The sequence below is a fragment of the Lissotriton vulgaris genome, chromosome 5 (assembly GCF_964263255.1).
Source record: "Lissotriton vulgaris chromosome 5, aLisVul1.2, whole genome shotgun sequence".
Taxonomy (NCBI): domain Eukaryota; kingdom Metazoa; phylum Chordata; class Amphibia; order Caudata; family Salamandridae; genus Lissotriton; species Lissotriton vulgaris.
This window is the reverse complement of record NC_141693.1, coordinates 1,361,647,398-1,361,663,092: the sequence shown is the minus strand read 5'-3', so window position 1 is coordinate 1,361,663,092 and position 15,695 is coordinate 1,361,647,398. Positions and strand designations below refer to the sequence as shown.

General features: G+C 44.8%; 1 protein-coding gene across 1 annotated transcript in view; it reads right to left on the bottom strand.

Annotated features, from left to right (window-relative positions):
- SYT6 (synaptotagmin 6) overlaps positions 1-15,695 on the bottom strand; it is an 889,964-nt gene that overhangs the window by 61,686 nt on the left and 812,583 nt on the right. Inside the window, exon 5 of the mRNA XM_086923295.1 lies at positions 8,485-8,656. Coding sequence (XP_086779421.1) covers positions 8,485-8,656 — 172 coding nt within the window. The remainder of the gene's footprint in view (positions 1-8,484; positions 8,657-15,695) is intronic.

Here is a 15,695-nt window from a genome sequence, read left to right as displayed (position 1 = left end):
TGGCCTGTCGGGGAGTAAAATACCTGACCAAGGAAAGAAAACTTTCACAGCACGCCTGACCACAGAAGTTGGTTTTTAAAACTCACTTTGCACTAACCGTCCAATTGCTTTCTTCCAGGATCCTGCAATTTTCCAGGGCTTTCTAATCAGCTAGTTAGTTGTTTTTAAAAAAAAATTATAGATAGTACATAACTTATTTTACATTATGTTGACTCAGTGATAGTATGTCTCTTACGTTACCATTCACTAGAGTGGGAATGACTATATAACAGCAAGGTCTAAAAGCACATTCATGGTTCAAGTAAGGAAAACGATGTACTAAGTCAACTGCGTTGTAATGCATTTCATAACGTTTTATACCGATGATTAAGCACACGCACTTTAGCTAAATAACCAATGAAATATCATCAATGTTGTCTGGTTTTAACTCTGAAGGTAAAGATACATATATTTTTATTCATTGGAAACTTGTAAAGATATTAATTAATCATACAATAAACTGTGACTTGACTTGACAAAGGCAGACACTCTTTGCTCTAAGTTCTGGATTCCATGTTTCCTCATACCCATGTATGGTGTATAAAATTATCAGAATCTTAAATATTTTATTTTTGCACACCTAATAGGTTTGATTTAATGCATGTTTGATAAACAGATAAATACGATACATACATCAAGTCCATTTTTTTATATGCTCATATATCTATACTTCTTCATTGAGGCAAGCTCCTTCTCCCTACTACCTCCAAAAAGAGCCTTCCTTAAAAAAGATGTTTACTTGCAGTGCAATTCATTTTAATCAACATTTCAATCACCGGTAGGTTTAATTCTTTGATTACCTTGTTTATTGATGAGATATTTAGTTCCATAATCCTTTAGGAGTTATTTTTGAGTTCTGGTAAAATTAAATGTTTTCTGGTGGAGGGATCTGCTGCAGCACAATCACAGAAATAGTTTATTGTTACTCCGTTATGAAGTGTCTGTGCAGGATACAGATAATTGTACTATACTAAACATAAGGCCCTGATTTAAATGCTATGTCCCAACTACCCAAAATATATATTACATATTTGGGATGGCACTGCACTAACCTGCAACTCTTGGAGATTCTGCAGGCATGTCAGCATTACTGACTCCTGTCAGTGATTCATGCATCAGATTTAATTCAATTAGCCACTCAATTGGGGTTGGAGGCAGTTCACTGGATGAGCAAACCACCAGCAGCTTCTTTCATCCTGCTGGTGATTTTTTGGTTCTAGCGCTGAGGCAATACCAATACTTTGGTATCTCTTCAGTGCTAAATTGAGTTGCACCAACTTCATTGATCTTTAGGTTTCGCCTGAGCAGTGCTGGCACTGTGCTGGTGAAATCTATTGTATTTAATTTACACTTAATTGCACTTATTTTTCATTCCTTAGTGTGCTTGCCACTCACGTTTCCTCCTTTTCTATTGGCGTGTAACATACTATTTCCTGTTGTTCCTTGTATGATTTTCATCCACTTTGCTTGAGCTTCTTCGAAGTGTGTCAGCACCTCTGCGGGCTTTGTGGGAAGCCAACGCACTGATCGCAATGAACACTCATGTGCTCCCATTTATTTGCAACCTGAGCAGCGCACTCACCAGTCCCCGTGGCCAAAGCTGAGATCCACTCTAGTTATTTAATGTTGCTGTTTCTTTATAAGTAACAGCACATAAAGTGGATTGTTCCACTTTGGAACACATAAATGCAATGCATTTGAATGGGACTCAGAAAAATGCCAGCCGATAGCGTTTGAGGTTTTTAGCACCCCGAGTTCACTTTGCACACCTTTCTTACATAAAGGAACACTGGCACCACTCTATACCAGCAGCTTATTACAAGTGAGGCTACATGCTACGTGCTTTCACACAGTCCAATTCAAGTGGCATATGCCTTTACGTTTAACAAATATATGCATATTGCAGAGAATGGTTTGGCAACACATTTTCTTTTTTTTACGTTTCTTTTTTTGGGGGCAATTTGAAACACAATGCATTTTCAATATTGGGTTTTAAATGAGAGGCACTTCACAAGCAAGGGTTGACGCGCGGTGAGCGCTTACTTCAGTGAAGCACAACTTTGATTTTTTTATTCTACAATACAATTTGTGCTCACTGCAGACCATAATAGGCACAAGCCCAGTTCTCCTTTCAAATTATGGATTTATTTAACTTTGTGAGACTTTACTGATCTTTTAATTCACTAGCACATTTAATTCTAGTACATATACACTACAAGCTCCATCAGGCCATGGGAGTGGCCGCGCCCACCATGGGCGGGGTTGTTCATCAAAAGTGACACCCAAAATGAGATGCGGTTTCCCTGAGTCCGCTGCCTCTGATGAAATGCTGGTGCATGAAACGCTTCAGGCCAGGACTAGATCTGCTGCTGTGTGACATCCTAGGCGCTGCGGCCTGTAATAATAATTGTGGGCTATTACTCATCTTGTTCGTGGGCTTTTCCATAACAGGCAAACTCGTTGGATTTGTGTTTAGCGGCCCGCCTGAGCCGCGGATAAATCCTAAGGACTGTTTTCAGCCCTCCAGCGGAGACGCCAAACCACGCCTCCGCATTTGGGATCAAGGTGCCTGTTGTTGGGAGGTGAGATACAGCGACGTGGTGGGGTGCCCCGCAGCACAACCCACTGTGGTTTGTAATTAACATTGGGGATTTCAGCATCACTTCTCACTTGAGGAATACGGGACACTACAAGCTCCATCAGGCCATGGGAGTGGCCGGGCCCACCATGGGCGGGGCTTGTTCATCAAAAGTGACACCCAAAATGAGATGCGGTTTCCCTGAGTCCGCTGTCTCTGATGAAATGCTGGTGCATGAAACGCGTCAGGCCAGGACTATATCTCCTGCTGTGTGACATCCTCTGCGCTGCTGCTTCTAATAAAAATTTTGGGCTATTACTTACCTTGTTCGTGGGCTTTTCCATCACAGGCAAACTCGTTGGATATATGTATTTTGTTTATTTAATTTCTAATAAATGCAATGTTGTCGGTGCGGCTTTGGAGTGCAGACTCAGAGCAATGGGGTTTGAAACTGGGGAACCAGGTTCAAGTCCAACGTCAGTTCAACATCCTGTGATTATGGGCAAATACAAATCACCTTAACTCCCCGGAGCATGGAAATCCATGTGAATGTACGTAATGTAACTGATGCTCATGTAAAGTGCTCCAATACTTTCGGACCGAGTTCAGACTATATACAAACTGCAAACAGTGAGCAAACTTCTTGTAGCTTTACACTCGTAGCTGTCCACTCAATGGCCTGTGCCACTGTGGAACTACTGTTGCATTTTATTTATTTAGCTGCTCTTACTAACCTGACAAGGCACTGAAGCACTGTAAGAATGGGTTTCATTGCTGACCTTCAAGCAAACCATCACATACCCTGAGACTGTGGCTTCACAAGGTAAAAGCTTTCAGGTCGGCAGTATTTCTGAGACCACTGTTGTACTGACCTTGGTTTTCCAGCTCATTGTCCGCAGGGAAGTTGCAGGTGATAACTCCAGTCACCCGTCCAGGGTTGGACTGGCTATAGGGCAATGAGAGAGTGCCCAATAAACTTGTCTGACAGATCAGAGTTTGAATTGGTTTTTTCGCAGATTGTGGGCCTGCTTCATGACCTTTTACTAAGCCTGCACCCATTTAAAGTGTACTTATCGGGTGCACTTTTTTTAACGTAATCTCCCCTCTTTATAGTACCTCCGGTAACAGCACAATGTATTGTCTTTCATAATAAAAACGTCATAACACTTTAACAGAGTTTCAGTAACTTATATTGCACATCTGCTCACCAAGCTAACAACAAAAAACTGCTTATTAATAATCACAAAGGCGAAACCTATAGCATTTACCAAAGCTTGTTTCTTGTTTGCCTTGAAAGATTTTTCTTTTGGTGGCTCAGTGACAGAGAAGGACTGCTTGATCAAAACAACCTCGTCTGCAAGAATTTCTACTTTCATATCTTTAAAAAGCTGTCCTCTTTCTGTGTATTTTGGCTTTTCATGTTTGTAATGGCTTTCAGTTGCCACCCACACCTCACCGAACTCCCCAGGTCAGCAATGTGCTCCATCCACTGGATTTCCTAGTTATTATGTCTTTGCCTTTCAAATCGACATTCACAGATTATTGCCGGAGATTCCAGTATTAAGTAATCTCTTTGCTGTTCTTGTCAACTCCAGGTCAATTGTTTGTTAGGATCAAACCAGCCTCTTGTCACAAGAAACAACACATATACCAAAAAAGTGTCAATCGAGCAATTACGTTCAATACACTCGAGATGAGTCTGTGCTTAGTCTAATAATGTAATATTTAATACAGGGAGTTGAGAGTTAAGTGTGAAGTAAAAAGGTCACAGATTTTTCATAAGCACTGCTATGTCCCGGTTATGTCACACCTCTTGGACCATTTAGCTGCTTTCAAAATAATTTCTTACAATGCAATGACAGGGTTTATATATTGAAGACAGCAGGACTAGAGATCTCCACATATAATTGAATACTACTGAAAATTCACGCTCTAGTAATCTGCCACATATGGTTAAAAAGGCAGCTTTTTCCTTTGGTTACTCCTTTTTGAAATCCTGTAAGCCACAGGCATTGTTAGCCAACTAAAATGTTTTCAGTGACTTGTCGTTGGCAAATAAAGAGTCTGTTTGCTAATGGAAGGCATTTATGTACCTATCTAGATATTAAAATAGACGGCAAAATTGTCAGTGCCTGGCAGATTAAAAAGGAGGAGGAATGTTTCTAAGAGCTTTTCACTGCTTAATTAAAACAGGATCCAAGTTGTGGTCAGTAGCATTACTTTTGCATAGAGGCAAACCCCAGGAGCGAGCAATTACTATGCCATGGTAGGCCTTTTAACACCAGGACCACAGGCTTCATTTCCAACCTCGTCCGTCTTCCTCGTCACAGTCACAAAGGAGCACCCTGTGTTCCAGACACAGCATTTACCCATAAATTAAAAAGGTCCTCACCCAATATGGCCGCCTGACAGGAAGTACCTGTCACCTGGCCTATAAGGGTGAGACCAACATAGGAAGCATCCTGTTTTTTTTCTTTATGTTCCTGCAGAACACCCATCTACAGTGTCTGAGGCGGTTTGTTTGTCCGGTCTCGGTGATGTATCTTTATTTTTTTATTTTCCAGGTTCTGCTCTAGCGTCCCCATTTATTTAACGACCGCTGCCTCCCCTCCTTATGTATTTCACTTGTTGTAAGTTTTTGGAAGAAATACGTTTTGAGGTGCAACACGAATGTGTGTTCCTTTCTTTTTTACCTGTTTCGAGGGGGCAGCGGTTTTGTTTGGCGCCGCTTCCGTGCTGAGCGATGGCAGCGGCTGCCTGTCCATTTTGCCTGACATATATTTGCATTTGCACCGCTGCCCCACGCTGAGCGTTTGGGATACGGCGGTGATGGGTCTGTGTCACTTCACTACCTGCGCTTGGGCGTTCAGGTGCGTTTTGGTTTTCCTCCTCTTGGTGGTCAAAGTGCTTGTGCAATGCGCTCCAGCTGCTCCCATGCAGGTGGATTGCGCATCCCAGGATGTGACTACGAGGAGTGTACAATGCAGGGAGCGTTCGATCCTCCCCCCCCGGTCCTCTGAGATGTTTTTGCCGATTGCTCTCTGTTTGACTGTGCATCTGCCAACACAGCGATTCAGTGTGGTTTTTTCAAATTCAGCTTCATGCCCACTCCGCATTTCGTCCTTCTCAGGTCGATGTTGTGTGTGCCATTGAGTTGGCCAACGAACGTTGTCTTTCAGCGTCCCGTTGCCTACGGGTGATCGTGCGCTTTCCTGATGGGGGTGTGGACCGGCTTACCCTGCCTCGGCTCCTCCTTTTTTTTTCCTCCCCCTTGGGTTGCAATCTGTCCTTGGGTGTTTCCTTCAACCTTGGCTCCCCTGGGGGGTCTAATGGTTCTCCAAGGGGTTTTAACTTGTTTGTTGGTCTTGTGCTTCTGTTGGCTTCGGCTCTCGCAGGTCACTGCTTCGGGTCGACTGGTGTTTCTTCCTCGTCTGCCTTTTGTCTGGTGGTTGTGGCATTGATGTGGCTTGGCCGCTATGCCCTTCTCATGTGCTTCAGTTCTTTCGGATCAGGGTCCTTGGTTCCCCGCTTTTCACTGGGTGTCCTAGTCTTGGGTGGTGCTGGCTGCTGTGTTCGCTGCTCCAGTGCACTTCGACCTTCTCCTGACGACGTGTGGAGTTCGAGTACGACTGGTCTCCATGTGACCCGTGCCTCCTTCGCCTTTGGGGGGCGCCAATCTCCACTTTTGATTCGGCGTGGTTGGGTCGCGTGCGGTTCGGCTGGCCTTGACAGGGTGATTCAGGTGGCCCTGGTTGGTTCTCTTGCATCCCTTCAGTTTGCTCTTCTGCCATGGTTTCCTCCCTTCTTCCTGGCATGGGGTGCTGGTGCTTGGTGCCTCACCGGCCTTGGTGTCCCCTCCTCCTTCCTGGTGGTTGCTACTCTGTGGTGGTTCCCACTTTCCCCTTCTCCGCTTTCCTCTCTTGTTTTATCTGGCGCTCCACCGGTTGGTGCTGGGGATTTGGATGTTGATGGCGGTGTTGATGTGGCCTGGTGTTTCAGGTCGCAGTACTACCTCCTTGGCTTATGTGTTCATTTTCTGGTGTTTCCCTGGTTTGCTGTTTCTGGTCACTGGTGTGTCTTGTGTCTCTGGTTGCTCTCGCTTCCTCTGCACTTGGGTTCCTTTCTTGCCACTGCTTTCGTGATTGTCCCTTGTGCTGTACCCTTGGGGTCTCAGGCCATCCCTGGCGGTTTTCTTCTTAGTGTGGTTCTCCCTCTTGCCTGTGGGAAGGTTCTTTGCTTGAGTTCCTTCGGAGCGGTTTGTGCTTCTCTGCTGTCCCCTGCTGGTGGTCCGCCATTTCGGCTCTCTGGGGGTCCTCTCTCGTCTCCCTTGAGTCCTTGGCTTCTTGCCTTCTGCACAGTTTTTTCCTGCAACGGCCTGTCGTTGCTTCGCCTATTCCCCCCTCGGGGATCTTCCTTTGGTCCTTCTTGCTTGCATTCTGGTCCTTTCCATTTGGGGATCTTGTCCTTTGCTTGTCATCCTCTTCTTGCATTTATTCCCGGCCTACCTGGGCCTTAGTCCTGTCCGGTCCTTCTCCTATGTCCTCGGCTGACCCTCTTCGAAGTGGGGTTACAGCTCCGTTCCCATGTTTGCCTTGGGTTTTGGTGATCTGCCTTGGCGTTCGGCCTCCCTCCGCCTGGTGGACTTTTTCTTGTCGCCCTTGGGGTTGCCCGGTGGGGCCGTCGTCCTATGCAGGCCTCTGTTCCCGTTGGGTTCAGTCCGCTTCTCTGCCCAGCTGGCTCGGTCGGTTGAGCTTGGGTCTCTTTCTATCAGGTTCGGCATTTTACTCTTATTCTAAGCTTCATGGGTCCGTGCCCCTTTTTGTTTGATATTGACCTTCCTGATCCGGGTGTCTACCTTCCCCCGGTCATTTGGGGTCATAAATAAAAAACTATAAATAAAATAAAAATTCCACTCAGTGTGTCTCTTCCTCCTGGGCTTCTCTCTGGGGCCTCCTTGTTGGTGCTTTGTGCTTCGGCATCTTGGACTTCCCCGCATGTCTTCTTCTCCCGTTTCTTTGCGGTTGGGAGTGGGTCTTCTGGGGATTTTGGCTCCGCCATCCTTGCTTCTGTTCCATGGTTGCGATTGTCCGAGTTGTTTTTTCCTTGGCGTCCTGGATGCCTGTTCTGTGCTCGTCGGGCGCTTGGGTATACGCTCCTTTGTGACTGTGACGAAGAAGATGAACGAGGTTGGCAATGACTCAGTTACTTACCGGTAATGTTCATTATTCCGAGTCATATTCTTCCTCGTCACAGTCATGTTCCCTCCCGCCTGACCTTGGTGGTGGGGGGGACGAAAAAATGTGTTGTTTTTCCTTTTATTTCTGCTTTTGTATTTCAGGATGTTTCCTGTGTTGGTCCCACCCTTATAGGCCAGGTGACAGGTACTTCCTATCAGGCGGCCATATTGGGTGAGGACCTTTTTAATTTATGGGTAAATGCTTTGTCTGGAACACGGGGTGCTCCTTTGTGACTGTGACGAGGAAGACTATGACTCGGAGTAATGAACATTACTAGTAAATAACCGAGTCATTAACTCTTGTTTGGATGGGTGAGGTATGTCTCTAGTGTACATAACATTCACTAATCCCACAGCTCATCTGAAAACAATGGCCTACTGAGTGGGCCCAGAAAACAATAAAGGAAGCAACCACAGATGGGAGACCATTTCGTAATAGTAAACTACATAGAATGTCTTTATATGTATTTCATTGCTGGGCCCTTCCTTGAGATCCTGCGGGATCTACATAATCTACTTATGTAAAAAAACTTTCAGGAATGAGTTCTTTTTGTTTATGATACTGTCTTGTTTGTTTAAAAACAATGACTGCCAATACTAAGTAGAACACACATGAGCAATGTACGCCTACCTATCATAGTCCATCACGGAGATGAGCAGGCTGACCTGGTCCATGTTCTCTGGTGGAATGTCAAAGATGATTGCTTCATTGTAAGTCGGGTTGAGTGTATTCTTCTTGATTGTGGTTTTCTTCTTTTTTAACCTGCGCCCATCGCAAAGTAGAGATACCTTCACATAAGGATCTGCGGGGAAGACATTTAACAGGTGAGGTGTGATGAATCGAAAGCCCAATATATAGGCTTAACATAACGCATCATCATTCGAACGTGGCACTCACATCTTTTCAAAATAATGAATTGACACAAGCAAGTCAAGAAAATAATTTGCAGCTGATATTCACAGAGAGAAGGCAAGGATTTGACTACACAAGTCCCCTATTCTGTATTGATTTTTGAAGATGCTGTCCACTGCAAGATGTAAATGGAAATCTCGCCAGGGAAATTAACTTATATCCTTTCCGACATTAGAAAAAATGTGTCTTTCAAGAGTAGTCTCTTTGATGTTTGCTTAAGGAGTAATATCCGAGCTGATAATTTTTATAATCTGTAGCACTTTCTTAAGTTATATCTTTAAGGTAACAATGGCTTCTTCATAGGTCAGCTTTAGGGGATTGTATTAAAAAAAAACTCTTTAGTCTGATCAAATTCAGTTTTTGACATGCTTCAGCTTAACACTATAGAACGATGAGAAGCAATGAGAACTGGCTCTGCTGAAGAGCCTAAATGCAAAGAATTTCCATTGACTGACACAGCTTGCATTTGTGCCAAGTGTTTGGTTGCTTTACAGTGGCGGGGTAATCAGGGATTAGCAAAGTTTGAAGACTATAAACCTAACATATTGTTACCTCTACAGGAAACTATGCAAGATGGGTAGCTTCCTATAGCTTAAGAAAATGAAAGGAGTCATTATTGGCAGCTGTAAACCTTTTCTGCTGCAAAGGGGGGTGTAGGGAGGAAGTGGCTAAATTTCCCCGCTCTATTCGCACCCCCCCTCGCAAACCTTTCTTCGGTCCAGCTCTGTTTCACTTCTCTACCACCGCCACCACCCCTTCACCCACCGCTGGAACAGTCTGCTTGCCTGGCCCCTATTTCCAACATTTTCCTTCATTATTACTCACCCAGCACCTACCAGTGATTGCTGGTAAGTACAGACTGCTAATACACCAATTTCTGCTCCAGGATGTCCTGCACAAAGACATCCTGGAACAAAAATAGTCTGTCTTTACCATGCCTTCCACGGGGGTAGCAAATGCAAAAACAACAGTTGATGGACAGAATGCAGAACAATGTCACACATTCACCCCAGTACAGAGATCTGGGCCTAAATCTATCGTTTTTTTGCTCACCAAGCCACCCCAGGTCAGACATGGCCGTATGCAAATCAGCCTTGACCCTGTGCCTCATGGGAACAGTCCAGCCCGAACTGCCAAGCAATGTCTTTCCTGGACCGGAATCAAGCATCCAAGGACCGGATTCTGGCTATCGGCCATCATCAGCCAGGATAGCGTGACTCCAGTGGCGTGGAGAGCACGGGACTCACGTCGGAGCATACCCGTACCACTCGGGGTGACAAAGGCAAAAACAACAGTTGATGGACAGAATGCAGAACAATGTCATACACGCACCCCAGTACAGAGATCTGGGCCTAAATCCATCGTTTTTATGCTCACCAAGCCACCACAGTTCAGACATGGCCATATGCAAATCAGCCTTGACCCTGTGCCTCATGTGAACAGTCCAGCCCGAACTGCCAAGCCATGTCTTCCCTGGACCGGAATCATGCATCCTAGGACTGTTCCCATAAGGCACAGGGTCAAGGCTGATTTGCATATAGCCATGTCTCAACTGGGGTGGTGTGGTGGTCAAAAAAACGATAGATTTAGGCCCAGATCTCTGTACTGGGGTGAATGTATGACATTGTTCTGCATTCTGTCCATCAACTGTTGTTTTTGCATTTGTCACCCCGAGTGGGACGGGTATGCTCAGACATGAGTCCTGTGCTCCACGACGTGGCCCCCTATTCTTTATGGGGTGGTGCTAGTTCGGCGGCAGGACAACCGCCAAATATGTACGCTCTTGGGGAGGTCCAACTAGAGAACTGCAGCCGAACACAGGTGAGCTGTTCCCCAAACAGATTTTTATTAAAGGTACAGGCAGTCACGCTCTCCGGTACATTAAAAGCATATGTCCACAGTCCCAACGCGTTTCGAGTTTGCCTCTTCTTCCTGGGGCACTGCAGTCATCACACGCATATTTCGCTCCATCTCCAAATTAAGCCATGATGAATGCCATGAATTAGCGAATCTGCTGCTTTCTGGGAGATGAAGTTTCAGTTTATATCCTGGATGGATGCGTGCTGAAATAAATGCCAGATAAAGCCCCTCTTGGGCCCCAGAGTGCCGGCTGCCTTTATCCAACACCTGTGCTCCACGACGTGGCCCCCTATTCTTTATGGGGTGGTGCTAGTTCGGCGGCAGGACAACCGCCAAATATGTACGCTCTTGGGGAGGTCCAACTAGAGAACTGCAGCTGAACACAGGTGAGCTGTTCCCCAAACAGATTTTTATTAAAGGTACAGGCAGTCACGCTCTCCGGTACATTAAAAGCATATGTCCACAGTCCCAACGCGTTTCGAGTTTGCCTCTTCTTCCTGGGGCACTGCAGTCATCACACGCATATTTCGCTCCATCTCCAATTTAAGCCATGATGAATGCCATGAATTAGCGAATCTGCTGCTTTCTGGGAGATGAAGTTTCAGTTTATATCCTGGATGGATGCGTGCTGAAATAAATGCCAGATAAAGCCCCTCTTGGGCCCCAGAGTGCCGGCTGCCTTTATCCAACACCTGTGCTCCACGACGTGGCCCCCTATTCTTTATGGGGTGGTGCTAGTTCGGCGGCAGGACAACCGCCAAATATGTACGCTCTTGGGGAGGTCCAACTAGAGAACTGCAGCCGAACACAGGTGAGCTGTTCCCCAAACAGATTTTTATTAAAGGTACAGGCAGTCACGCTCTCCGGTACATTAAAAGCATATGTCCACAGTCCCAACGCGTTTCGAGTTTGCCTCTTCTTCCTGGGGCACTGCATATATATAGAGATGTATATAGATATATAGATATATAGATAGATATATAGATATATATATTTATATATATCTGAAAGCATGACAAAAAGAAAGAGATGGACAAAGACACAGAGAGAAATAGAGAACGTCATAATAACAAGTGCAGTTAATTTAATATGGAGCTTGATCTGCTATTTATGTATTTTACTTATTAATCATGAATTTTAAAGTGCAGGTTATGACCAGGGCCACTGGAAGTATGTGATTGCGCAGCGATTTTCGCATAGTTCTAGCTTTGTTGCATTTGTCACATAATCCATCCTCTGCCGCATAATCTACAGATTTTAACAAAAATAATCGTTTCTAGCTCAAACAATTCAAACGTTACAAAAAAATGCCATGACACGTGGTGCTGTGCAGTAATAGGCCCTTTGCAAAGCTGGACTGCACACCTTTCTGTTGCTTATTGCTATGTTTGGATGCTAAACTGGTTCTAATGAGGTGCATACAATACCCAGAGAGTGTTACCAAGTTTTAAACATATGAAATAAAGAAGTAATACTATTACAAAATGTGCCACATTAACCGCATAATTTGGCTTTGGCCATCCTCTGCCACATCATTCCAGTGGCCCTGGCCATGACTCCTGATTACAACAAGGTGTCCTAGATCCTCAACAAAAGGAGGAGATATTTCGGGCTTGGGTACAAAAAAACTGAAATGTACTATTAACTAAAGTGTACTTTTTAAGAACAATTCTAAGATGGATCAGCGCAAACTTTAAGTGAATCTCAATTGGCTATTTGTTCCCAAGGTGAAGCCTACAAATTATAAGGTGAATGTTTGTGCTGCTGTGTTTTTGGATGACTGCTACTTTTGCTGCAACCATCATTACACGTCAAACTCTGGTTCCTATCTAATGTAAAAGAGAAAATTAACAAACCTATTTCCCAGTGCATATCTCAGAATTCGATAGCTACTATTTTTATTTGTCCACTCCCTAAATATCCCTGACTGTAGCTTGTGCTGATGTTCTCTTCATTTACTCTCAGCTTCAATAGGATCCTTTCTAACTGTCCCCTTCAGCCTGAAAACCTTGCAAAAAGGCATAACGACCTACTCAGACAAGAACAATGCTAAAGAGATGAAACAGATTTCTCGTTTGCTGCTGTCTTTTTATCTGGGGAATTAGGGACTTGAGCTTGTCAGTGTAAAATGTGAAATGGGTCTGACAGCTGTAAATGGTGGTAAATTAATGAGGCCGGGATCTCAGCAGGGGTCCCAGTGGAGGCTTATCCAGCTTAAATTCTCTCTCCAGCAAAGCTACTCAGCAGTTGGAAGTGGCATTCTCAGAACAGGCTGACCAACCCTCTTGTATCAAGAAGAACATGTTCTGATCCCTTCACGAGTTGGGTCAGGGAAGTGGAGTGTGCAAATGTTAAGAAATGTAAAGCAATGGGTGGTTTATAAAATGATAAGTCCATGAACGGCATCTATGTGCTGCACATTGGTGTGCAAATACTAACAGGAAAAAAACTATTGTTACATGCACCAGGATGTTGTTTACAAGGAACCAGTCATGAAAAATACTATTAACTAAATTTATTTTTTAAGTCTGCCTATAGACTGCTTTAGATGTCTACCAGAGAATACGTCATGAAGGGAAAAAAACACAGAAAGCGCTTTTGGTCAGCCCCCTTCGGCCATTGCTTGTTCATAGTGTTAATCATATTTTAGATCAGCCAACTAGAGTAAGAGCATACATCTATTTCAATGTTGCTTCCATTGCAGTGCATGGATAGTGACGAGCCTATGAGCTGTAATGAAGGTCCATTACTTGCTTTCATTGCTTTACTTTTTAATGCTTGCTCTGGCAAACATGGGGTGAATGATGCTTCACACCAGGCCCAAACCTTGCTTCCTTCAGACCTGCACTTCTTCTCAGTAGAAGTTAGCGGCACTACTGGTCCTCTCCCAGTACATGACCAGCAGGGGCTGCTGCACACTTTGGGGCCAATTACTATCTCTTTAGGAAATGCTCTGAATGGGATTCTGTATTGCAGAATCCGTTTCAGAACCCTTGCTTCCGAACAAACCATACACATTTCTCAATGACTGATTAGGATTCCAGGAAACCGTTCGGGCAGTTCGAATCAGTTCCAAAAGGCATTCAGACAACCCGAGTCTTTCAGAGCCAATTCGTACAGCTCTATGGACACAGTTTCCGGACAAGCAATTACAATGACTGATTCAGACAGCTGTTCCGATTCGGTCTGCCCGACTTGAAACGGCTGTTGGAATCTGTCTTTGGGGGCCTATTGCAGGCCCCCTTCACCCGGAGGCATCCAAATGGGGCCAATGGGGCTATCCAAGGGACCCCTCTTCCCAACCATGCACAATGTGGCAAGCACCATGGGGTGCCTGCCATAGGGTGCACGGATTTCCCCACCCACCCCTTTTTTCAATGGGAGCCTGTGCTCCCATTAGGAACATAGGCTCCCAATGAAGTCAATGGGAATCCGAACAAACGATGTTGCAAAGCATTGTAATTAGTCAGTTGGACTCGCAAAACCTGATTTATACGGAAACGATTCAGAAACAAATTTGGTTGGAAGAGTTTCCTTGGTCTTAACTCTGGCTCACTCACTGTCTATCATCATCTTTGTGAGTAGCGTGCACACAATTTATTTGTTTACTTTATGGCAAGTTAGGGCTGTCTGAAGAAGGAACTTGTGAATATCCATCTCTCCTGAGGTCTGTCCAGCACCATCCACTGCTGATCACTTCCATCTGAGTGGGCCAGAGGAAGAAGCACCACTGTTGGCAGTGTGCTGACGAGCCCGGCCTCACCTGTGAGTGAGCAGTCCACTCAATGTGAGTCTGAGGACACAGTCAATGCCAGGGGACAGACGGAGGACTTTAATCATGATTTACTGACATTCCATTATATCTGCCTGACTCCATAAGTCCCACTGGGAAATGACATCCCCGGTTTAATTTTTGTCTGTTTGGTGAAGTTTAAAATGAGGACATGTAGGATAGCAAAACCCTACAAACTTGCCAAGGACTTGTGGAACACAGAGCCTGGCAAGAGTGCCCAACTCGCCCTTTGCCTTCTAACTGAAACTAAAAGTATCTCTTTCCTGCTTGCATTGTGAGGGATCTCAGTGTGCTGTTCAAAAAGCACAAAATAAAATAGTCAATGAAGCTACTCATTCTCAAAAATACCCTTTCTGTTCTATTAGCCTTATGTTACGTAGATTAGGGTTGAAATAATTTACACCTTCGTAATGAAACCAAAGAGTCAGCAATGCCATAACCATTGTACAGCATGTTGTTTCCTCCTCCTGTACAGGGGTGTATCTTCAGGGGGTATTTGGGGTGGAACACCCCCTAATACATTCACAGTTGGGTCAGTCTACTAGTTCCCTCTGTAACAGCAGGTTCGTTTGTCAAGTTTCGGCTTTTTCTTCAAAGAAATATATTGTCACCCTCCCACTAGTGAGACTGTCAGTCAGGGCTCAGCTATTCTGGCAGTCCGGGCCCAGCTGCAGCTACCTGGGAGATTCTCAGGCGATGAGGAGGGTAGAAGAGCCATCTGATGACGCCCCTGGATCAGGGGCTGAATGGCTCATTATTGTGTTGTTGCAGGCTCCCAAGGGGAGGCGGAGGAGTGGCCTTCCTCTGCTATGTTGATAGCACATACAGTTGTTTTAGGAATCGAGGCTTTTTTAAAAAAAAGTGATGAAATGGACTTTGGGAAGCCCATTCCTCTCTGACGCTTCTTGTGACTGGGTCAAGTATCCCATTTCGGTGAATGTCACATTCACCAGTTCAAAGAATAGTAAATGAGACTCCTGGAGGTGCAAAATACCTTCCCCTTGAAAGTTGCCTCATGTTCTCTTTGCTATCATGACTTTCTCATCAATGACCATGATGACGATAAATATATTTATTAGACCATTAGTCTATATGAACCATCAAACAGAATAAACCAGAGTTTCCCAAATGGGTTTTGGGGGAGTTTTCCATGGTGTGTGTTGAAGTGAGATGTTGTCTGAGCCTCTGATGTGCGAGACCCAGTTGATCCAGCTAGTAAAAGAGGCTTTGTGTGTATTTTTCCCGTTGGAGAGGACTACTTTGATTGCAGAGGTTA